This window comes from Anas platyrhynchos, chromosome 2 (assembly GCF_047663525.1).
Source record: "Anas platyrhynchos isolate ZD024472 breed Pekin duck chromosome 2, IASCAAS_PekinDuck_T2T, whole genome shotgun sequence".
NCBI lineage: Eukaryota > Metazoa > Chordata > Aves > Anseriformes > Anatidae > Anas > Anas platyrhynchos.
The window spans coordinates 100,447,900-100,471,653 of record NC_092588.1 but is presented as its reverse complement, the minus strand read 5'-3'; the positions used below and the strand labels follow the sequence as shown (position 1 = coordinate 100,471,653).

At 37.1% G+C, this 23,754-nt stretch overlaps 1 protein-coding gene across 27 annotated transcripts in view; it reads right to left on the bottom strand.

Annotated features, from left to right (window-relative positions):
* The window catches only part of SUGCT (succinyl-CoA:glutarate-CoA transferase), a 324,219-nt gene that overhangs the window by 194,635 nt on the left and 105,830 nt on the right, over positions 1 to 23,754 (bottom strand). For 25 of the 27 annotated variants that reach the window (XM_038174164.2, XM_038174160.2, XM_038174159.2 and 22 more), the window contains 2 exons: positions 14,718 to 14,789; positions 7,446 to 7,543 (listed from right to left, as the gene is read on the bottom strand). In XM_038174164.2, coding sequence (XP_038030092.1) covers positions 7,446 to 7,543; positions 14,718 to 14,789 — 170 coding nt within the window. The remainder of the gene's footprint in view (positions 1 to 7,445; positions 7,544 to 14,717; positions 14,790 to 23,754) is intronic. The other 2 variants (XM_038174178.2, XM_038174171.2) reach the window with 1 other exon arrangement.

The window sequence follows — 23,754 nt, the reverse complement described above, 5'->3', positions numbered from 1 at the left end:
GAGTACACGGAGTACAGAACAAAGCTAATCACAGAGAAGACTATGAAAATAATTACATTGTTCGTCTTTGCTGTGCTCCACAAAACTGCTATGCAAAGGTGGTTATCTTCCCATCTCACAGATGGAAGACTTATCTGCAATGTATCAGTTCTTGTCAAATATGTACTGGCTATGAGCTGTCACAACAGATCTTATATACAATATCAAAAAAATGTCATTCTGTTTCTGAGGCCTTTTCTGGTTATGGATTATGGTGTTCAACAAAATTAAGATCTATAAAGCAAGCATTAATCCACTGTGCGCATTCTTCAGATATGTCCTATTTTCCATGTTTTCTAGGAAACATACAGTCAGTGCTACATCCACCGTGGAAGTACATCCTCTCACACTTCTCTAATGGATGAAGCCACCTAATTCCACACAAAGTATGTTTAGAAGAACTACCGAAGCAAAATGTTGCTCTTTTCTGTATGAAGCATATGGCTACTAATTTATAGTAGTAATTTGAACCAAATGGAGACACTGGAGCAATCAAACTAGGATTCCGCTTTTTTGTTTGTTTGTTTGACTAAATGTTTAAAAACCACCGCCAATCACATAAACCCTCTCTGCACTCAAAGTTCACAAGCATTCTTGTGTTCTGTAACATGACTGGAGTTTGCATTATTATTTTTGTGTTATCCTTTGTTCTATCAACAGTCTATTAACTTTCAAATATCTACACCATTTTCTCTCTTCACTATTAATCATCCCTCTAGAGGTCATTAATTCAGTAAAATAGTTTGTGTAGTTTCTAACAGTAGCATCTGTGGAAGACACTGTACAAAACATAAATCATAGGAAAAAAATACTTTGAAAATTCAAAAAACAGGTCATTATTCCCTAGTGTACCATAAATATACCATTACAGCTTTTGAAATGAATATTATAGTATTTAATCAATAATTGGTAAGCATCTCTGTGTTAGGGTCTAATTAGTCTCTTCTCGGTTACAAATTAATCACTCAGCAAACCATTACAGACAGTTAAAATATTTGGGGATCAACATGATTGTACTGACATGTTTTGCTGATGAATATGTTAGCTACTTTAGATGTCACATACAGTAGATTGTAAGTGATAGCCACAAAGTATTGTCAATATACACATAGGTACCACAAATCCACCTTGGAAATTGTATTAAATTTCTGCCTACCTGAAACAATGTTACCCGTTTATAAAAGAAATATTAATAAAACCTTACTTTTATGTGGAGGATTTGTGCTTTAGAATGTACAGTCTACACATATATAAATGAATGCACATTTGTGTTCCATTTTGATGCTTTGCAACCTGTTTTAAAGCCATCCATGATTTTTAAAGAATGGATTCCAGAGAGAGGAAAATATATCCGTATTATATGTTTCTCCCAATTCCTGAGTAGCAAAATCCAGAATGTTCCAGAACTATTTGTTTTGGATTCAGATGTTAAACTATGCATGTTAGAAATTAACTCCTTTCCCCAAGCCTTCCTCTTCTTTTCTCAACAGGAGAAAGAACTGCAACATTGGTAGTTAAGACAAAGGAAGTGGAAATCAACTGGAAAACATACATCAGTGAAAACACAGAGAGAAAAAAAAATGGAAAATTAAATAGATTTTGTTGTTGTTCTTTTAACCGTTCAGAGGAAGTAAAGATATGTGTCACATAAAAAGTTTCATTGAAAACCCAATGAAAAGATATCCCTTGATTTCAGCATCCTTGTAGCTAGTAATGTGTGGCATAAAAACAAACAAAATTAAAAAAAAAAAAAAATCAGCAAATTCTTTTAGAGAAAGGATCTCAAGTTTCACAGTTATGTAAGAAAATACTTAGAGACTTATTAAATAGTGAGAAAAATAAGAACAAGAAAATATATATTAGCTTACCTGCTCCAAAAACAAGAGGTTTAAGATATTTTGGATCTCTCTTGTTTCAACACATAAAAGTCAATGTGAAAATAATACCGATTTACAAAGCATTTTAAAACAAACCATGGCAGCTGGTGCTCATGTAGCTCAACCGTCTTTGTGCCGATGGTGAGGTATATGATTAGGGAAATGAAACGTCATCAGCTGTGCTAAACTGAATTCAATCATCTTTCAGACAGCTGACACCTGTCTTGCTGAAGGAGTAGGCAATCAGATGCCCATTCCTGTAACGTTATCAGCAATGGCTGCAGCCTCCAGTCTCTTGCACTTTTGGTTTTATAAAAGAAAGGGTAGTAGTCGGGAAGGGGGTTTACAAAGACTAGTTTATAGACACTCAATAAATGTAAGTTTAACAGTGCTCCTCATCAGGCAAATTAAACATTTTGCAATAGCTTTCCCTCCTCTTCTGTTACTAGGTGGAAACAATTTAGCAAGGTCTCATTAACTGGGGATCAGGTTCCTCTGTGTTTCCTTCCTGTTCATTCCTTTTCCCCTCACACTCATATGCACAACATGCAGCTGTGGTGCACAGTCAAGAATAAGGTTTTTTAAATATAAGTGCTAGGAATAGGACTCTGAACTGTTTCCAGCCTTAATACTTCTAAATCTACAATAATTTAGCTCTCTAGACAGTGTGGATTCATTTAGCTGTAGCTGCAGGAGTAGTAAGCATGATGAATTTGTGTTCTTCATTATGTTAGCTGCTTCACTTTAAAGTCTGAGGGAATGCCTGCTATTCCCCTTCCCCCTTGCACTCATACAACCCCACAGACCCTACTCTACTTATAGGTTAATTTCCCTAAGTACTCTGGGCTACACATTTAGGTGCACTGTTTTAAAATGTGTCTACATTACTGAGGTGCAGGGTAGGATTAATGTTCAAATTCTGGAGTAATTGGAAGAAGGTCAACAGATTAAGCTCCCTTCCTCAAAACAGCTTCTCTTAAAACTGGCATTATAACAGCTTTTGCACAGATGCATTTCAAATTATAGCACGTGCTACATACGTATGTCTTAACATATGTATCTATCTCTATATACACAAAATAATCCATATTGTGCCTAGCACTATTCTTTTCCAGAGGAAACAGAGGTAAAAGTGGAAGGGAGCAACAATTAAAATTTGGTTCTCTTGGATGGATGTACATCTAACTCACAAACCAGAGGTTTCCATTGGAAACATAAAAAAAACAAATGCTCTGTAGTCTGTCAGCTCTCACATGAGCAAGGAGTCTCAGGGGCCTCTGTAGTAGCCATTGAACCTGACCTCCACCCAGGTAGGGTCATTTCAAATTTGATTCTTGGAGCACATCCAAGGGCAATTCACTTTTGTCAGAGTTCTGCTTTCCTGTCACTTGGGGAAAATGTCACCTAAATAAAGAGGAAGATACAGAAGGCACTGAAACATTTTTTTTTTTCGTTTGTTTGTTTGTAAAGCAGATGCAGTAGATGTGCAAACATGGGCAGTAGAGTAAGAATTAAGTAGTGGGAAGTGGAGAAGGAAGATGGGGACAGGAAAATAAAAGGCACAGCAGAAAGAGGAACAGAGATGGGAAAAGAATAACAGCACCAGTAGCAAAGCAAATACAAAATACCCCATAGGCCTATATTCTTCTTCCCTGTAAATATCTTTATTACCCAGTGTTCCTTGCAGCATTGCACTTCCTTCCCCACATAAGATGGGAACTGAAAACCCTCCCCCTCTCAAAATGTCTGGGATTGGTTTCTGTAATTCCTTCCCCTTATCTCAATGTGAGCTGGATATTTCAGAATATGCTTACCATGCTAGAGTGGTCAGCCTTCCAATTCCTTTTATTGAAATCTGATTGTCTTTATGGATATGTGAATTTATTCCCCCTACCTGCTCTCACTTTCTTTCTTTTATGTACTCTCTATGGAGGGAGTTGAGATGATGGAAGCAGGCAGCAAGGTGAGGCTGCGATGAAGAGCTGAGGACAGATGTGCTTCCCTCTTCAGATCTCTTGGGAGAGAAGGATGAGAAAATTCCTTCTGAAATGAATGGAGCAATTCACACCTCTCAGAGCTGTTGTTTCAAGCTACATTTGTGTCTCAAATAATATTCATCTCCATCTTGTATTCTCACTCAACTCAGGACATCCGACTGTGATGAATAGGTCATTTCACACCTTTCTGAAAAGTCATCTATTTAAAGGTCAATTTCTTCTAAGTGCTATATAATCCCCATGCTTATCTAACTGCCTTGAAATCTGGCACAGTTACTGCAGGTGGTGAGTAGAATTATTGATCTAAATCAGAGGCCATTTGAGCCAAGAATTCCCAAGATACAGCCTTTTAAAAAATAGCATTCCTTAACATTGACTGATTGTACCAATGTTTCCTTTGTGCACACTTCCAGAATCAAACTGTGGCTAAAGATTTTCTATTGCTTAACATTTACCTTAGCAAATGAAAGGCATCAACTGTCTCCTTGGTATTCAGTGTTCAGATGTTTTTAAAATTTTTGAGCTCTACACATGCAGCAAATTAAATGCTCAGGACTTCTGGGGCTTTCTGACCCCTAAAGTAGGGCTAAACATCTCCCTCTATTCCTAAATAAAACCTGGAGAATCTTTTTTCCTTTAGATGAGGAGGATAAGAATTCTCCTTGCTACACTTACTAAGTGCTCAGAAGTTAGACATGAATTGCAGTTAGTCCTTTTTGAAAATTAAGAAATAAAGGAAACAAAAAGGTAACTCATACCTCTGGAAGCAGTTTAAAAGACAGAGGAGGAAGGAGACAGGTTATATAGGTCAGTGGAAGCCAAGTGTAAGCTCTGGTGAGATCTCGGCTCAACAAGACTGTAAGAACATGAGCTTGTAAAGAAAGTAAGCATATGCTCACTGTGCAATGGCAGTGATATATGCAAGCAACAGCAAAGAGTACCACATATCTGCCATACAGATCACCAGATTCCTATATATACATGCAAATTTTACCTCCTTTTTACTTCTCAGCCTGGCACAGCAAACAGGATTGCTCATTTTTCCATTGCAATGTCACTGGAAAAAGCTGCTTTGCCTCAAGTCAGAGGCAACCTGCCTGTCACAGCATCAAAATTATATGTGAATGAATAACATACTTAAATCCTTAAAAGACTTTTATGTTCCTTTTCTCTTTCCAGAACACAAAGGAGGTGCTCATTTCAACACAAGTGGTTGTAATAGAACTCACTGCTATGACAATCACAACTCTTTTAAGCTGTTCCAGTTATTGTCACCATAAATTCATCATGAGGCGGATAGTAGTGTAGATATAGTCAGTGAATGCGAGGTGAATGCAGATGTTTCTTCCCAACTATGTACCCTAGGTTTACATATTCCATGTTTTGGAAGCTGCAATACTATCAAGCAATTGGTGATTTAATTAAGATATTTTTCAGTGAAATTATGCCATTACTATTTTGTCATTTCCTTTCGTTTCTCAAGGGGTGACATTTTTCAGCACTGACAAACTGTTCATTTAATTCTCTAAGTAACATCCAAAATGAACTATATGTAATTTTACAAACAACTGTGAGTTAGTGAATAAAAGGAAAGTTACCATGGAATGTATATGGAATACTACATATTCAACCTCCATTTGAATGCCAAAGGTGTTTGCTAAAGTCGGTGCTTCAAAACTGAATGCCAGATGAATTAACAGTAATATGACATAACATAATACTATTGGAAGTGTCTACTCCAGAAATGTGTATACAGCCACATCTGTACTTGCACATAAATTACACAGAAATGCAGCCTAAACGATGCTAATAAAACAGAACATAAACTGACAAAAAAAAAGAAAAAGATATAAAGCAGTAATTGACAGAGCAATGATGTAATCTGATGAACTAATAGCTACAGATATAAAAACAAATCTGGCAATTTAGTCACAGAACAACTGTTCCATGAACTTTAGCTTCTTATTCAAATATTCTCAATAAAATAAAATAAAATAAAAACCCCACATTCAGAATCAACCACATCATTAGGTAATTGATCTGTGGATGGCAAAACAGCACTTTGATAAGGTTCCAGAGTACATCAGATAAATACCATATTAAGTGAAATGAACTCCAAGTAATGAGTCTACACGAATCAACTTTCAACTAATCAACTAAGAGTAAGCGTCAAGAAAGTAAGAGCTGAAAAGTAGATCAAAAGATACCTATTCCCTTTCAAGGGCTTAAAAAATATAGGAAGAGTGGATTCATCTGTTATCACACTGCATTTCTAATAGGAAGGCAAGTAAAAGACAAGTTGTAAAAGTTCATTATGGACAGTTGTACAACAATTATTTAAAAATGCAAAGTCACCTGGTACTTCAGTTTTTCAACGGGGCAAGATACCTGAAAATTGACTGGTAACAGAGAGATAAAAATGCAACTAAACAAGAAGAGGAAAAATTACTCTCTTTGCAGTCTTAAATGCAAGATTATTCTGGTTCTCAATATCCAAAAAATGTGTAAGGTTGGCTTGAGGAGAAAAGGTGTGCTATTGACATTTTTCTCAAATGAAATGAAAAGGGAAGGCATCTGGCTTAATGCTTCTTAAAAAAATAAAAGTGTCTGAATGAAAATTGTTACACATTTGTTAATAAAGACTCATACAGGCCAAGTGTCAAAATGATAGTGTGACTTTTCTTGAATTATTGACAATGGCAGATATACTGATTCTAATGCTCTTAATCCAAAATGTGAAGTGTTGCTGAAACTACCTTCTAATAGCTTTACAGATTAGTTTTTTTCTTATATTGTAGAAATATATCTTCCTCTTTATCAAAGAACTCCACAGAACTAAGGGCTTCTCAAACATAGTACAGAACACAATTAAGCTATTTTAATTTCTCAGTTAAAAGATTCCTGAGCTTTATCTTATGAGTCTACACAAATCAACTTTGAAACTAAGAGTAAGCGTATTATTTTAATTAAGCATAATATTATTTTAAGTAAGCGTAATATTTTAATTAAGTATTTAATAGGATGATTCTCCTGTAGAACAGTAAGTACACATCCTTTTTATTTTAAAAGAATTCAACCAGGGAGAATTTGGGGCACGCAGTACTGTACTACAGAACCAACAGCGAGGGTAGAGTCAAGTGGAACTCTCCTGGGTACACAAATTCTTAGTGAAAACTAAAATCCCTTTCACAGCAAAAGTAATGTCCAAGAATTTCATTACTAGCAGTGATATTTGTCCAGAAAAACAAAAAGCACTAGTTGTTTCACTAAAATTCAAGTTAATGAATTAAGTTAAAATGTTTAAAAATAAGTTTAAATTATTTCTGAAAACTTAGAACTATGGTTTGGCTTCTTGGTAGCCCACATTACAGTATGTGCGCAAAAGACACAGTTAATATCAGGAAGTGCGCTTCTTTTTTTAAATAAATCTCTCAAAAGATTAACGTAAAATTTTTACATGATGAGTGTTCCTTATACATAACTGTTTGCATTAACAGATTAAATATCATTTCTTTGTTTTTAATGAACTTACCGAGTTGACAATATGTCAATAAGTTCTTTTCTGTTCTGGACTCTGAGTATATTAGTTTTGTATCTGGAATCCTTACTAACTTCAGGCAGATTCAGGATCTAAGTAAAAATAAATCTGAGTAAGACATGTGCTTGGCATGAGACATTTATAAGGTAAAGGAAATTCATTAAGGATTTAAGATAGCTTTCCAAAAGTCACTACTTCTCCTTAATCTTATATAGATTAGGAAATTATGAGGAGACAATGCCTCCTATTCGGTTACACAAGTACAAAAAAAAAAAAAAAAGAGAAATTAAACAAGATCTTAGTCCACAGCTTTGACTTTTAACTAGGAGAAACTCTTGTTATTATACTGTAGAACACTAAAAAGTTTTTTTAAGTTATTACTTTGAGGTTTGAGAGATCTGTGGGATTCTCCTTCACTGAGTTATAAATCACGGAAAAAGAAATGTGACTGTACTTCATATGCTAGACTGAGAAAAGATATGTTTAAGAATGTTTCTTTTGATTTCAGTAATCTTTTCAAAAAGGATTAAATAAAAAAAAATGTATTTTCTGTTGAAAGTCACAGTTTTCTTTATGATTTCTTCAAAAAAATCTTATAAAGAAAATTGGTGGTTTAACCTCCAAGAAAGTAGAAGCATATCTTCTACATGTAACTCCTACCTGGCATATTAAAAGTGTGACCCTCCTGCAAAGACAATGTAAATTATATTATAAAGACAATTAAATGTGCAGAACAAGTGTTCGAATTTTGTAGAGGCATATATGAAACAGCGTGGTTGTGTGGACAATCAATATTTACTATATAACTTACCTGTTCATGCTATAATTTACTTACATAGAACATAAATAAACAGAATGGGTTGTTCTTTTAAAATTTAATAAAAAATATCCCAGGAACATCTGCTACTGAGGAAGGCAGAAAAGAATTTTACAAAGAAAGAGACCGTCATGTATTTAGTGGTCCTCAATAGATTTTTGTTTTATTAACATGTCCGGTCATTCCTTGAATTCTTGTCTATGTACTACCACATATAAGTGACACATAGATTGGTGTCAATCACTTTGGAACTTGCTTCAAACTTAAAATTCTACTAATACCTCTGAGACTGGTTCAGACCAAGGACACTATACTTTAATGACTTTGCTGGAGTGAATAAGGATATGGCTTCACTCTCAAGTGAACAGCTATTGAAGAGTTAAAACCATGAGCAAAACATATTCTTTCAACAGATACTTAGAGATATTCAAATCAGATAGTCACCCTTGACCTTTTTGTCACCCAGAGTGACAAAACTGAGCATGGAAACCAAAGTACCGATGAACTTATTTTGGAACAGTGATCATATTACATAAATTTTTTGCAGACTTATCTGTGAGGTAAAACAGCATTCTAACATCTTCCATTAACACTTAATTCACTGCATATTTTCTTTTACGTCTATGTTCACACAATCTAGTTTATGAAAATTGTAATATATCATAATCTGGCTTTAGAAAACTTTCTTATTTTCCTGCCTGAAAGTTTAATAATAATATTGGCACTCCATTAAAATTTTTTCCTCCTTTTGATACTGTTATTTTTGGCATTAAAAAATTACTGCTTTAGGGAAAAGAAGAAAAAAACACATGCAAGGTTATTCAAAGTAAATGATAGTGAATACTTATTTATAAGAGCATAAACAACTGAGAAATTCATAAGAAAACTATGGTTTCATTTGAAAAATTATATGAAAAATGATCATATTGAGTTGCTTAGGATACTGCTTTAACATTAATGACTTCATCATTAACTTAATATATAGACAGTTTTCTAACAGATGTATATGTTCCTCTCAATTTTTTGTGTTTAACAAATACACATTTGAGAAGTTATTCATTAATGTGCCATTCATCTTTCTGTAGCATGCTGCTAATGTTATTTTTTTTATTTCATTCTGACCAGCTGGAATTAAACTGCTCTTTACCATTTCTCTTCAAGCTTACCTGATATGCAGTTGGTCTCTACAGTACAGAAACACAGAGTTTACAGTCTGAGTTCTTTCCCCCAGCTCTAGCAAAATTGTTTGCACACAAAAGCAGTCTTCTGAAGACTCTTGCTCAGTATTCCTATATAGACTGAAGCAGCCACACATTGGGATGTGCTTTAGTAACTTGATAACTATGAAATGCACTTCAACCAGCAGTGTTATGACAGCAAGTTCAATATGAGCCAGCAGTGTGCCCTGGCAGCCAGGAGGGCCAACCGTATCCTGGGGTGCATCAAGCACGGCATCGCTAGTAGGTCGAGGGAGGTGATTGTCCCGCTCTACTCTGCGCTGGTGCGGCCTCACCTCGAGTACTGTGTGCAGTTCTGGGCACCACAGTATAAAAAGGACATGAAACTGTTGGAGAGTGTCCAGAGGAGGGCTACGAAGATGGTGAAAGGCCTGGAGGGGAAGACGTACGAGGAACGGCTGAGGGCACTGGGCCTGTTCAGCCTGGAGAAGAGGAGGCTGAGGGGAGACCTCATCGCAGTCTACAACTTCCTCGTAAGGGGGTGTCGAGAGGCAGGAGACCTTTTCTCCATTAACACTAGCGACAGGACCCGCGGGAACGGGGTTAAGCTGAAGCAGGGGAAGTTTAGGCTTGGCATCAGGAGGAAGTTCTTCACAGAGAGAGTAGTTGCACACTGGAACAGGCTCCCCAGGGAAGTGGTCACTGCACCGAGCCTGACTGAATTTAAGAAGAGATTGGACTGTGCGCTTAGTCACATGGTCTGAACTTTTGGGTAGACCTGTGCGGTGTCAAGAGTTGGACTTGATGATCCTTAAGGGTCCCTTCCAACTCAGGATATTCTATGATTCTATGATTTTCAGCAATTATCAAAGTCCCCAAACAAGCTACAATTCGTTTCCACTGATTCTGAAATTATTCCATTGTTTTTCTCCTTGCTTGTTAATTGCTTCTCTAAAAAGACACAGTTGAAGCAGAATGTTTGCAATTGTTTGCAGCCTAAGCCAGCTGTTACACCCCTTGAGTGCGTGTCTGCGGGGCAATGGCTTCCATACATTCTGTATTTTTAGCACCAGCTCATCTCAGAAATGTTTTCTAATAGCAATCCCAATGTTTGAATTAGCATCCTCTGTATTTACTGAAGGTTCACTAGGGTGTTAAGGGCCTTCCTGTAATAAAGTCCTTTTCCTTTATTGGCTCTCCCCCTTCAGTGTCTTTTAAGCTCCAAAACACCTTTGCCTTAACATAGAACATACACCTCTAACGGTTTCCACAGCATTCCACTGAATTCCACATTCCTCAATCTCTGGGCACATTAACAGTCTAAATCAATATCTACAATATTTTGATAAGGGAAAAAAAAGAATTCATACTATTTCTTATACAAGCCAGGATGCTGTTGGCCTTCTTGGCCACCTGAGCACACCGCTGGCTAATATTCAACCAGCTATCCACCAATACCCCCAAGGTCCCTTTCCAGCCACTCTTCCCCCAGACTGCAGTACTGCATAGGGTTGTTGTGCCCTGACACTTAAGCACTTAGTCTTGTTGAACCTCATGCAGTTGGCCTCAGCCCATCAGTCCAGCCTATCCAGATTTCTCTGGAGAATCCTCCTACCCTCAAGCAGATCAATATTCACACCTTAATTGGTGTTATCTGCAAACTTACTAAGGGTGCAGATCCCCTCATCCAGATCACTGATAAAGATGTTGAAGAGAACTGGCCCCAGTACTGAGGCCTGGCAGACACCACTTGTGACTAACCTCCAACGACTCTGCACATGGCCACCCAGCCAGTTTTTAACCCAACAAAGCATACACCTGTCCAAGCCATGAGCAGACAGTTTCTCCAGGAAACTGCTATGAGAAACAGTGTCAAAAGCCTTACTAAAGTCTAGGTGAACCACATCCACAACCTTTCCCTCATTCACCGAGCACATCATCTTGTAATAGAAGGAGAGCAGGTTCGTCAAGCAGGACCTGCCTTTCATAAGGGCATTCTGACTGGGCCTGATTACCTGATTGTCCTGCAGGTGCCATATGATGGCAATCAAGATAATCTGTTCCATAAGCTTCTGAGGCACTGAAGTCAGAATGAAAAGCTTGTAGTTCCCCAGGTCCTCCTTCCAATCTTTCTTGTAGATGGGTGTCATATTTGCCAGCCTCCTGCAACTGGGACCTTCCTGGATAGCCAGGACTGCTGATAAATGATGGAAAGTAGCTTGGTGAGCACTTCCACCAAGTCAAAAAAACTGGTCTTGCTGGTAAAGCAAGAGACAAAGAAGGTATTAAGTACCTGAGCCTTTTCTTCATCCTTTGTCACTATGTTTCCCCCCCATATCCAGTGAAGGATGAAGATTTTCCTTAGTCTTCCTTGTCTTGTTTATGTATTTATAAACACATTTTTTAATTGTATTTAATAGCAGTAGCCAGATTGAGCTCCAATTGGGCCTTGGCCCTTCTAGTTTTCTCCCTGCACAGCTGCACAACATCTTTATAGTCCTCCAGAGTGGCCCAACCCTTCTTCCAAAGGTCATAAACCCTCTTTTTCTTCATGAGGTCTAGCCACAGCTCTCTGGTCAGGCATGCCAGTCTTCTGTCATGCCAGCTCATCTTTTGGCACATGGGGATGGCCTGCTGCTGTGCCTTTAAGATTTTTGTCTCAAAGAGTGCCCATCTTTTCTGCACTCCTTTGCCCTTCAGGACTGCCTCCCAAGGCACTCTGCCAACCAGTCTTCTAAACAGGCCAGTCTGCCCTCCGGAAGTCCAGGATGGCAGTTCTGCTAACCCCTCTCTGTGCTTTTCCAAGAATCAAAAACTCTATTAATTCATCACTATGCCCAAGATGGCCTCCAGCGTTCGCATCACCCACAAGTCCTTCTCTGTTTGCAAGCAAAAGGTTCAGTGGGGTGCTGTCCCTAGTTGGCTCACTCACCAGCTGTGTCAGGAAGTTATCTTCCAGACACTCTGCAAACCTCCTAGACTGTTTCCTCTCTGCTATCTTGTATTTCCAGCATAAATCTGGTAAATTGAAGTCCCCCACCAGAACAAGGGCTAGCAATTGTGAAACTTCTCCCAGCTGCTTTTAGAACATTTTGTCTGCTTCTTCATCCTGGTTGGACAGTCCATAACAGACACCCACCATGACATCTGTCTCATTGGCCTTCCCTGATTGTTACACATAACCACTCAACACTGTCACCATCACTGTTCAGCTCTAAACAGTCAAAATGTTCTCTAACATATAGGGCCACCCCCACTCCCACCTCTCAAATAAGATAACTGGTTTATAGAAAAATCTGGCCCTTACCCAAAACTTGAACTAAGTTTTCAGGTCTTTTACTCTCTTTGACAAGCAAGCAATCACAATTTTTTTCATGCTTTGTACCTCCTACTTTCAATTCTAGAAATAACAAAACATCTTTACAAGGATGAAACAAAGAACAAGCAGCCTGTAGACTAAGGCCAATATTCATCTCACTTAACTTCAGGCTCTTCAGATTCTGTAGTAACACAAATCATTGATATGTTGCCCCATCTTCTGGGGTACTGCTTGCTCATTACTGAACACAAAGGGATTACATAGCAGCAAGTCCCACCATAAGTCTCACAGCAGCACCCTAAAGTGAAAGCATGGTCTGAATTTTCAGTGCCTTCTAGCTCACAATATACTACCAGAACCTACTGAGCCAGACGTTCAGTTGTGCCTTACTCGAGGACGGCAGAATGACCAGCACTTCCGGTGATAAAACACAAAGAAGACATTCACAGCAATGTCCTGGGACCTTGTGGGAAGATTACCTTTATGGGACAATGACTCCTTGAAAAAACAGAGGTGTGGCAGCTACATACTTATTCAGTCATTAGGCCATTAGTCTTCCTTCATGTTAATATAATGACCACGCTTTAATGGTTCAACACCTGTAGGATGAAAACCCACTGAGAAAAATCTGAAGTTAACTTGCTTCTTATTGTGAGAGCCAACCTGAGCAAATGGAAACAGACTCCTCAAGAGAGCTAGGTGGGCATATGTAGCCCAAAACACACTAGGAGAGAAGAGAGCTTCAGACAATCATAACTGCACTATCTTCTTACTACATATTCCAGTTATTAGTCATGAACAACCATGGAGATGTGAAATGGCTGATGTGAACAAATGGAAGAAAATAATGCTCAATTTCCAGAGGCTGACAGCTCTACAAAGTATGACTAGTATAGACTAAATATCCCAAGTCCAAGAGGAAAAAAACTAACAAAAACAAACAAAAACAAGCAAAAAAAAAAAAAAAAAAAAAAAAAAAAAAACACCACCACCAACAAAAACAATTGCAGATAAAAGGTAGAACTAATTTTATAAAACACTGCCCAATACTATCTGAAAAAACTTCTCTTGTGCCATCCAACATGTTAATGGGATCTTTTGTTTGGAATGTTGATACCCTTTATTTAAGAACATTTTTTTTTCACCTTCAATCAATACTTCTTTTTTAAAAAATGTATTCACTGTGCAGGGAGAAGCGATTCCAGGTATTGAAACCACAGGAAAAGAGTATGTGAAAAATCCAAAACTGTTTTAAAACTTTTCAAGCTACCCTCTGTAAAAACAGAATTGCCAGAGAATCATGTTTCTTCAATCCAAAATAAGGAAGATTGCATATTTTTGTTGAAGCTTTCTTCTCCGAAGTCACATCTGCACCACTGCCATGTCAGCCCACAGTCCTGTAATACTTCTTTTCCAAGAAATCCCAAAGTTTCTCTGTGAGCATAGACCAGTACATAATAGTTTGAAAAGGGACTGCATGCTCAGCTATTGATTAAGGTGATACAAGAACCATCCATCTCCTAACTTGGCTATGTTAATAACTGTGCCTACACTTTGTGTTTTATGGAGAAATAGTGTCACATTTCTTCCTGAAAAAGACACTGCTGTGATTTTCATCACATTCATCATTTTATAACTAGGAGGTTGTTAGCTGGTTCGTGTTTTGGCAAATTAGCTATGCAAGTGCTTTAAAGGGGATTGAGCACGCACAAATTTTGGAGTTAGGGTGTTCTTAATACACAGGCTAATTACAGAATTGCATCAGTGCCCTAAACTACCAGCTAGAAGCACAGGCTTAGAATTTATAGTTGCTACTTACTTTCATATAAAAAAAAAAGGGGGGGGGGGGGGAGGGGACAAGACTAAGAAGCAATCTCTATTTCATCTCTATTTCCCTACACAGCACAGAAACTGTCACACGTTTCTGTATTGTCAGCCTAACACACCATTACCTTGCACACAGTGACAAACTGCTGATCATTTCCAGCTCCCACCACGATGTAGCCATCCTTGGTCTTAAAAGCCTAAAAGAACAAAGAGAGGTGATAAGGTGTGACAAAAGTATAAAATATTAGCACAACTATTAGGTGAAAACTTTGTTAATAATTTTCAAATGCTTTCCTTAAATGAACATTTCCATTCAAACTCTCTCTCTAGTTCTACAAAAGTGGATCACAGTCATCCACAAGGAGGAAAATTCAATTTAAAAGGGGAAGTAGCCCTTTTGATTTTTTTTTTTTAATTTTAATATATATATATATTTGGACTTGAGAAATAATCTTAGTTCATACTTTTTTGCTGAAAATATAGCTTGAGGCAACTAGAAACTTTGCAAATGTGACTTGCACTCATAGGGACTGAGGATGATTTCCCAGGATGACACTTACTTGATATAAGTTATTTATTCAGCTTCCCTCTCAGCCTGACTGAGAGCAGACAGCTGCACTGAGTCTCACAGATACTCATTGAATGTGCCAGCCACAAGGCTACAGGGTAATCTGAGCTATGCTAGGGAAAAAAAAAAAAAAAAAAAAAAAAAAAAAAAAAAAAAAAAGAAGCCAAATAGCAAATGACGAGTTAGGCACTTGCATGGGAATGAAAGGGATGTACTGCATCTTTCGAGCTCTTCAGCTGGAAGTTAAGCTATCTTCTTAGTTAGTGGTCTCAAGACCAAGGTCCTAGAGAAAATGGAACTTTTTTTCCCAGCTTTGAGGAGTGTATTTTTGTTTTGACTTCATTACAGTACCCTTACTGTAATGTGCATTTCATGTTGAAATTGTCTCAACTTAGATTTTCACAGGAATGAAGAAAATCTGTAATTGGCATCATCCTTGATTTTTACCACTGCATCATTACCAGGGCATCTTCCAAAAATGGATAATGCAAATAGATTCCCCTTTCTTCCACATCTCTCCTGTATTACTACCACAATTGTTATAAGCACTTGGAAAATACTCTTTCGCTTTTAATTTGACTTCAGTGCACAGGTTCATGCACAAATGGTAACGAGGCCTTGTGCTAGTTTCTCACAGAGAACATAACACATCTTACATTATCAGAAATCAATTTTCTCATCAGTTATAATTGCCTGATCTAAAGCTGTGAATTCTTAGTATAATTTTTTGTAAAATAACACAAACAAAAGCTCTGGTGTGGGAACATTTAATAATAAAGTCTTCTAACACCAGTGTGGCTTATTCTCCATCACAAATATGCTATTCTAGCTTGAAAACTTTTATAACAGTAACCACCTGGCACATTCAGAGCTTTAAAACTGTATGTGGAAAATTATGTCTATTGAAGTGCAAGGAAGTGTATATCACATTTACAGTATCGTTTGTTTGCTCCCTCTATACTTCATTTCTCACAAATAGTATTAGTCTGATAAAATTTATGAATTTATTTTTCAGACATTTAATTAAGCACTTGAGTCTAAGAATCTTAGCAAACAAAGATGAAATTCAGCAAACATTTAGTCTCAAACATGCAAAAAGTAAAAAGTCTCACTTGGCCCCAATACAATAAATGTCTAGAAGCATGCATAATATATAGGTACTGCATACCCACACTGATGAAAGCAATGAGCACAGAAACAGTTGGGAAAAAGAATACACAAAAGTATGTAAATGTATAAACATTTTTGGATAGATCTGTTCATGCAGATTTTTGTCTAAAACAGTCATGAACGTTGTGAAAATTGTTATAAATATACATGTTATAAAGTCTAGCAATATTTAAGAAACTTTTTTTTTTTTTCAGAACAAATGGGTTTTAGTAGGAATAGTTATGAACTAAAGCTGTCAGTATAATCTTATTACTTTTACTTACAGGCAAGATCTGTTTCCTGAACCTCCCTGCCCAAATCCTGATGTCTTTGCTGATGCTCTGAATTCTAAAAGCAGCCACAAACATTTCACATAAAGTACGGGGAAAATAGATACACACACAGATATGTGTAGTAACACAATATAGTTTTTTATTGGTACAACCACCTACTACTTCCAGTAAACACAAAATACAAATTCTTTTACACAGTCTTTTAAACTTGTAGTCTGGGTGCCTGTTACAGACTGCAAACACCACAATGTATGTCATGTGCACTTATATACAGATGCCCTTCCTCCACACTTCAAAATCTATCTAAACTGGAGATATGGTCAAATCTTAAACAGTTTGATATTTATCAGCAACTTCTTTTGAGACTCGCATCTCTGTAAGCAGAGTGCAGTCGCACAATAGCCGCATACCACTCTGAGACATACATCTGCACCCGTGGGCTGCCCATGCAGCAGCGGAAGTCACTCAAAATTTAAGGGCCTGTTTATTAGCATTTGGGCTTCAGTGGCTTTGTGGAATGTGTGGGAAAACTGATTATTCTTAATTGCATTGTATGTCTAAAAAGCTAAAACAACAATCATGTCATCCTTACACAGCAAAAACGGTATCATCATAAATGCAGCAGTGTCTTTTTCCACGAAGCTTAACTCAAATGTCTTCGGCTGCTATTTTAAGCTTCTCATTACAAAACAGCTGATTATTTGCCAATCATTGCTGCTGATAAAGCAAAAACTTCCAAATGTTATTAGCAAAATACTGATGCCAAAATTTAAGGGTGATAACAATGGTTTTATTCATCACCCATAAATGTACGCACACTACAGGTTACCACAGGTTACTGACTGGTCACAGACAGCTTCACGATCTTATTATACAAAGGAGAGTTAGGGCAAAGTGCAGACAGATTTTAATGAGATTTTGTTATGATAAACTTCCGTCCATCACATCGAATCACTTCACATTAGTGCAATAAAAGGCACTACACACACAAGGCAAAAGTCTTTTTTCCCTTTCCCTTTTTCTGAAGCATGAAGTCTTCTGATAAGTTCCTTGAGAACATGACCACAATTTAAAATGTGATGCCCAGGTGGTACCCTGAGCACTAGGACGTACACTCGGGTAAAGGCAGGAACCAAAAACTAAACCGAAGAATTAGTTCACATCTTACATGTGGAAAAGGCAAAGGAAGACTGTGTAACCTCCAAAGGAGTAGCTTTTCAGTGTGGGCTGAGAAGCCTTGAACACCTCCAGGGATGGAGCATTTGTAACTTTGCTGGGCAACCCATTCCCATACCTCACCACCCTCTGAGTGAAGAATTTCTTCCTAAATCTACCAATCTGCTCTCTTTTAGTTTAAAGCCATTACCCCTCAGCCTATCACTATCCTCTCAAAATTTCCCAGTTTTGATGGTTTCAATGAAAGACTGTCAATCTCTTGTGTTTATTGCCCACTTTATGATTTTTAAGCCTATAAATGCTATGGCAATCATGAATCACATAAATATCTTTGCATATATTTCAGTTTGTACATTGATTCCACAAACAAAACTTTAAAATGTAAGGGATCAAGATTAGCATCTTATAACATAGCACTGTCTTTTGATTTAAAAAGCTGAACAGCAGCATCTAAAAGCTTCTAAGATCAGACTACCTGAGGGTTTGCAGAGAGTCATTATGCAATGGTGAGTTCTAGAGCAGGGTAGTAACTTTCAAATGCCTTCTAACAGATGTTGGTTTTACAGAGGAGGTGGTTAATTGTTTCAGCTGGCATCATAAAGCAGCTTGCTTAAGATTTTGGAAAGATGGCATCCTTTTATAAAGACTAGATAGAGTATTTCTATAAGGTACACGTCTGTCAGCACATCAGGGACCTCTCATAGATGGCACTGTGAACAATCCTCTGAGCTTCTTCCCAAGGCAGGCATCAGAGAAAGCAGCTTTGGCTGAAGGCTGAATGGTTCTTTGGGACTGGCTGGTGATACTGCAGAACAAATACACCTACTCAGAAGTCTATGAACATAAAACCAGAAAAAGTGAAAACAATATTTTCAAAAAAAGCTTTGAGGCTTGTTACCAACACTTTAAAAGAGATTTTCATATTCTACTCTTTCTTCTCCCCTACACTTTCCTGGTTGCAGAAGTCTCTGTATGTGTACAGAATCATTGCATAGATATTCAGTAAAATATTTTGGGACCATGCAAATGCAAAGGAGTGCACATATGTGCTGTAGATCCCTGCTATTAATGAGTGTGCTCACAGACAAAAGCTGGTCTCTTGCAGGCTTGGAACCACAGAAAACTTACAATGTTACTTTCAATTTATTGCATAATTTTTCTTCAATTGCACTTTGAAGTTTCCACTCTGATACCCAATTCAACACAGAGGTCATTTAAGGACCAGTATTCTCTAGTCTTAAAGCAGATTAAAAGCCATAATTAAGAAGGTGATGTATTCAGGTTTGACTGACCTTTACACAGGCTTTTTCTCCTGCCAATCAAACATATCTAAAGTATATATTGATTTTTTTGTCTCTCTCCAACCCTATCAACCTTTGGTTCCCTAATACATTACAGAGCAGGAGATCCTGAGCTTTGCTTTGGATCCAGAATGGTTACATTCCTTCCAGATGGGATAAACTTGGCACATCATTTCTCTACCTTTTCACACCAGCTTGAAAAAAAAATAAATCATCTGTGCCACAGTATCATAGTATCTGTATGTTTTTTTTCTTTCAAGGAAAGGTCACAGTTCTTTCATAAAAAATTAATATTTAATTACACTCTAACAAATGGGAACAAGACCAAGAAGTTTGGTCAGTGGTAGTTCTGAGCATGATATATAAATCATAAAGACCACACACTTTGAAACTATTTGCCTACTTTGCACTCTCTTCTAGTGAAAGCAAACAGTAAAAATAAAAAATGTAAATTTCATGGACTGGAGTAATGTATGCTGAATGCTCTCACTGAGCAAATTGAATAAGGGCATTCCACACAAATATTTCACTTCTTTGCTCTGGTTTTCTCGAGCTGTACTACTTGTCTCTCTTCACTGTCATGTCACAGGATGTACTAACCTACAACTTCATAGCTGTCTACTGGACAGATCACTATCAATTACATCTGCAACAATCCACTTGCAGAAAGTGATGTTTGACTGGATGCCATGAAGTGGGGAAGGTGTTTATGGTAAGACTGGGAATGATTACATGGGTTTCCACAATGAGGCAGAACACTGGCACAGATTTTAAAGAAAGTCCCCTACACACTACCATCCGGGGATATCATTCACCTCCACTGGACACCTTTTCTGGTCAACCTTCAAGTTCCATGTATGTCTGAGTGTAGGAAAAATGAAATGGAAAGCCAAGAACCTCACTTTGCCCAGCTGATCCAGGAGCAAAGCAGATAGCCATTGAATGCAATATGCATGCTCCTTGCTGAAAGGGGCACTAAAGTTAACACAAAATCACAGCATCAAGCAGGGATATCTACATTTGGCATTACAATGCCAATTCTCAACACTCAGGAAGTAGGACAGCCTAGTTCTGCTTGCCAGACTATGTCACGCTTTTATCCAGTTTTTGCCTATGTGAGAAATATAAACCACTGGGAACAGAGACTGCAACCAAGATCTCTCCAATCCTTTTGCTCAGTGTCCTAACTGCTATATTGGAGACAGGACTCCCCTCTCACTTGCTTTTCTTCATAAGACATCTGCATTGTTGACATTGATATGAAATAGACGTAATGCATAAATTCATGATCTAAAAGTATCAGTTGGGCACACTACTTACCCAAAATACTTTTATAGCTGTTACTTTATATTCAATAGAACAATGAATGTTAACTTTGGATTGGTTTCTTGGTTTTAGAGATAAAAGACTTTCCTATATTAAAAAAAAAAAAAAAGACAATGTGGCAACCCACTAAGCCTACTACAGTACAAGGAAGAAAATAATATACTCCACAAGGAAATACACCAATTTTCTTTGCTTTCTAATTTAAATGCAATATACATCTAGTCTCACCACCCAAAAAGCCATTTAAAAACTCCTGGTAGAGCAGTACACAGCTTTAAAGTGGGCAACTTGTCACTTTCACAAATTTCGAAAATATGAAATACCAAAGCTACACCTCAATTAAAAATAACTTCTCTAGTATTGTAAACTGGCATTAAAACTGTTCCTTGCTGTTGAAAAACAAAATATCACACACAGAATCACATTCTCCATTGCCACATTAGTTTTCCATTAGTTTTTCAACAATGAAATCACACACATACACACACACACAAAATAAATAAACTTTAATCACAGTATCACACTGGAGCCAGTGTAATTAATGTTGTGTCAGCATTTCCATTTAAGCCACTATTTTCAAGAGGTTTATAGCACAGCCATAAAAATTCAGTTAGGTTGAAATTAAGCAAACAAGGTCTTATAGAGCAAGCAACATTTAAGTATATATACAGACAGCAACCAGTTACTACTTATATGGGAATTAAAATAGACACTTACTGATTTTAAAGGGCACTGCAGAGCTGTTTTTTATATAATATTTTTCTCAACATTTACAATAATCTCTCAAAAGTCTGAATCCAAATGTTTCCTTACCCTTTCCCTTCTCTCACAATACTTCACACAATTTTGTTCAATTTTAGGATTGCAAGCATTTTTGTTTGTTTGTTTTCTTTCACTCAAAGTAAAGAATGCAATGAAAACACTTATTTTGGGGAAAAAAAAATAAATAATAAAAATTAAAAAGAGCACATATAACCAAAGTCTGATCCTGATACGGGCCTCCGGGCATTACTGAACTAGAAATGATAAATAGTTCTTATACCTTCCAAAAATCATAAGATATAGCTCTGTGGAAAATCTGAGTGGAAAATATGAGTTTTTAAGAGTGCTATTTAGAATCTAATTCTAAACAAGATCCTAATTCTGCTTTCAGTAGAAACCATCAGAGCAGGATTTGTCTCATTATTTTTGTCCCTTTTCCCTCCCTGCTCTTTGGCTTTAAGTGATATTGTGATACTTTTTCCAAAGGTCAGCTTTGTAATACTGACTACCTTTGTGGTAACTCACATTGAGTCCATCAGCCTGGCATTTCAAGCAGCAAACAGATGACGCAGTGCGAGCAAACTAAAACTCACAGGCTGGGCAGCCAGCACTATTAACTTAAAGGTCCTAATAACCTCCTGTCCTGCTGCAAAGAAGGCTCTTTAAAAAACTGAGCTGAATACTTTGTTAGGTCCTCTGTCAACAGGCCAGCAGAGAGGAGCAAGAGATCAAATTATCACTGATGCTGATGAGAATCAGCAGAGACACCAGCAAGGGCATAACAATTACAGTGGTGCAAAATTGGCTAGGCTTCACAATTTGGCAATTGCACAACTTAAAATAAAGTGAACTCACAAGGGAAATCTGCCATTTAGTTGCAGAACAGGATGAACAAAGGCAGGAGAAACTCTCCTCCATTTCAGCAACCTGCCTTTGCCCTGTTTTGGATATTATTTTTTTCATTTAAACTCTCAAACAATATGTTACCTTACAAACTACTCAGTAGACACAGTACGGCAAACTAGAAATGGATTCTGCATACTTCAGCCTTGACTCTTCAGTTTCCTTGGTTTGTGGTTTTAAATCAGACTCCTTAAGGTTTATTACACATAGTTTATTTTGGTTTAAAATGCTACTTAATCTCTAATCAAGGATTTAGAAATTGCAATGGTCAAGCATCTAGGATGCTCACTATCTGAAATCCTCAATTCATGCCAGAAAAACATTACGAGACCATACAAGTAATAGTAGTGAGATGAACTTTGAAAAGAAGAAACATAATAATGATGAGTGGAACATTTATATGTTTAAAAGAGTTAGAAGCTCCTTTCCTCTTCATCTCCCTATACATTTTTGATAGCCTTCCTTCAAAATAAAATTCAGACTTTTGTTTTTTCTCTATTATTCTTTTTTTTATTGTTCCCTAGGAGTCTGAAAAATATTGAACTCTGAAATCACAGTACTACAATTCCAATCTTTATCTACCTCAAATTTAGCATTATTTCAATTGTTAAATTTTGAAAATCACTATAATTAGAAATTAATATATTACACTTTTGCCAACTTAAAACTGTGCTTGCAATATTTAACTGGTTTATATCTAAATATTTGTAACTAAATATCTGTAAACGTGTAACTAGCATTTTTTTTACTTATTTATTCTAGCAACTAATCCATCAAATTTTCTACTGATAAATAGCTATGAGAATCTGTAGGGTAGTAACTACTTTTTTTTTTTTTTTTTTTTTAACAAGGATCTTTATATTTATGTCTCATAGAGTGCTTTAGCATAACGAACATAACTATCCGTTACAAAAAAATTGTTCTGGAGTGTCAACATGGTGTAACTGCTTTTTGTCATCACAGTCTAAAATCTACATAAGGTTTTTATTGACATTGTCCAATCTCCTTGCAACCCCCACCCCAAAGTCTGACTGACACAACAATGCCTGTAAAACTGTGGAAAAGGTAAAGGAGATGGAGAGAGGAGATGGAGAAAATCCCAGCTTTCAAAAAATATTTTCCTTTTTCCCCTTGCAAGCACAAAAGAAAAAAGAAAAAAAAAAAAAAACTATATTAGTTTTCAATCACAGGTACCTCATGCAGTTCTTTAACAAATAAGCTTGATTCTCATTAATTGCTAGGTTTATTTCAAAGCTTTCATCTTGCCTTACGCTATCATAAATTCTGTGGGCCTCCAGATGGCCTCTACTTCTCTGAGATGTCATAACACCAAGACAGTGTGAGCACCTATATGACAATTCTGATCTCATCATATTAAAAAGGGTTGGATTTATCTAGAATCCTGAATCTGAAGATCACCCAGTGCCATAGACTTTGTATTTGTTGGTATAACCAGCCAATTCACATCCCCTGCCAACCTAAATGCTTGCCTTTGACTTTTGTAAAGAAATGTCCAACCACAGTTGCAACTAAAAAGGTTAAGAACCATGACTATAATTGTCTCTGCCAAACACCATGATATCAGGGAGAGCAATTATGTAAAATTACTGCATTTTTACCACAGATAATTGCCATAAATTGTTACCCAACACTGGTCCAGCATTATTATACTGCCGTCATGAAT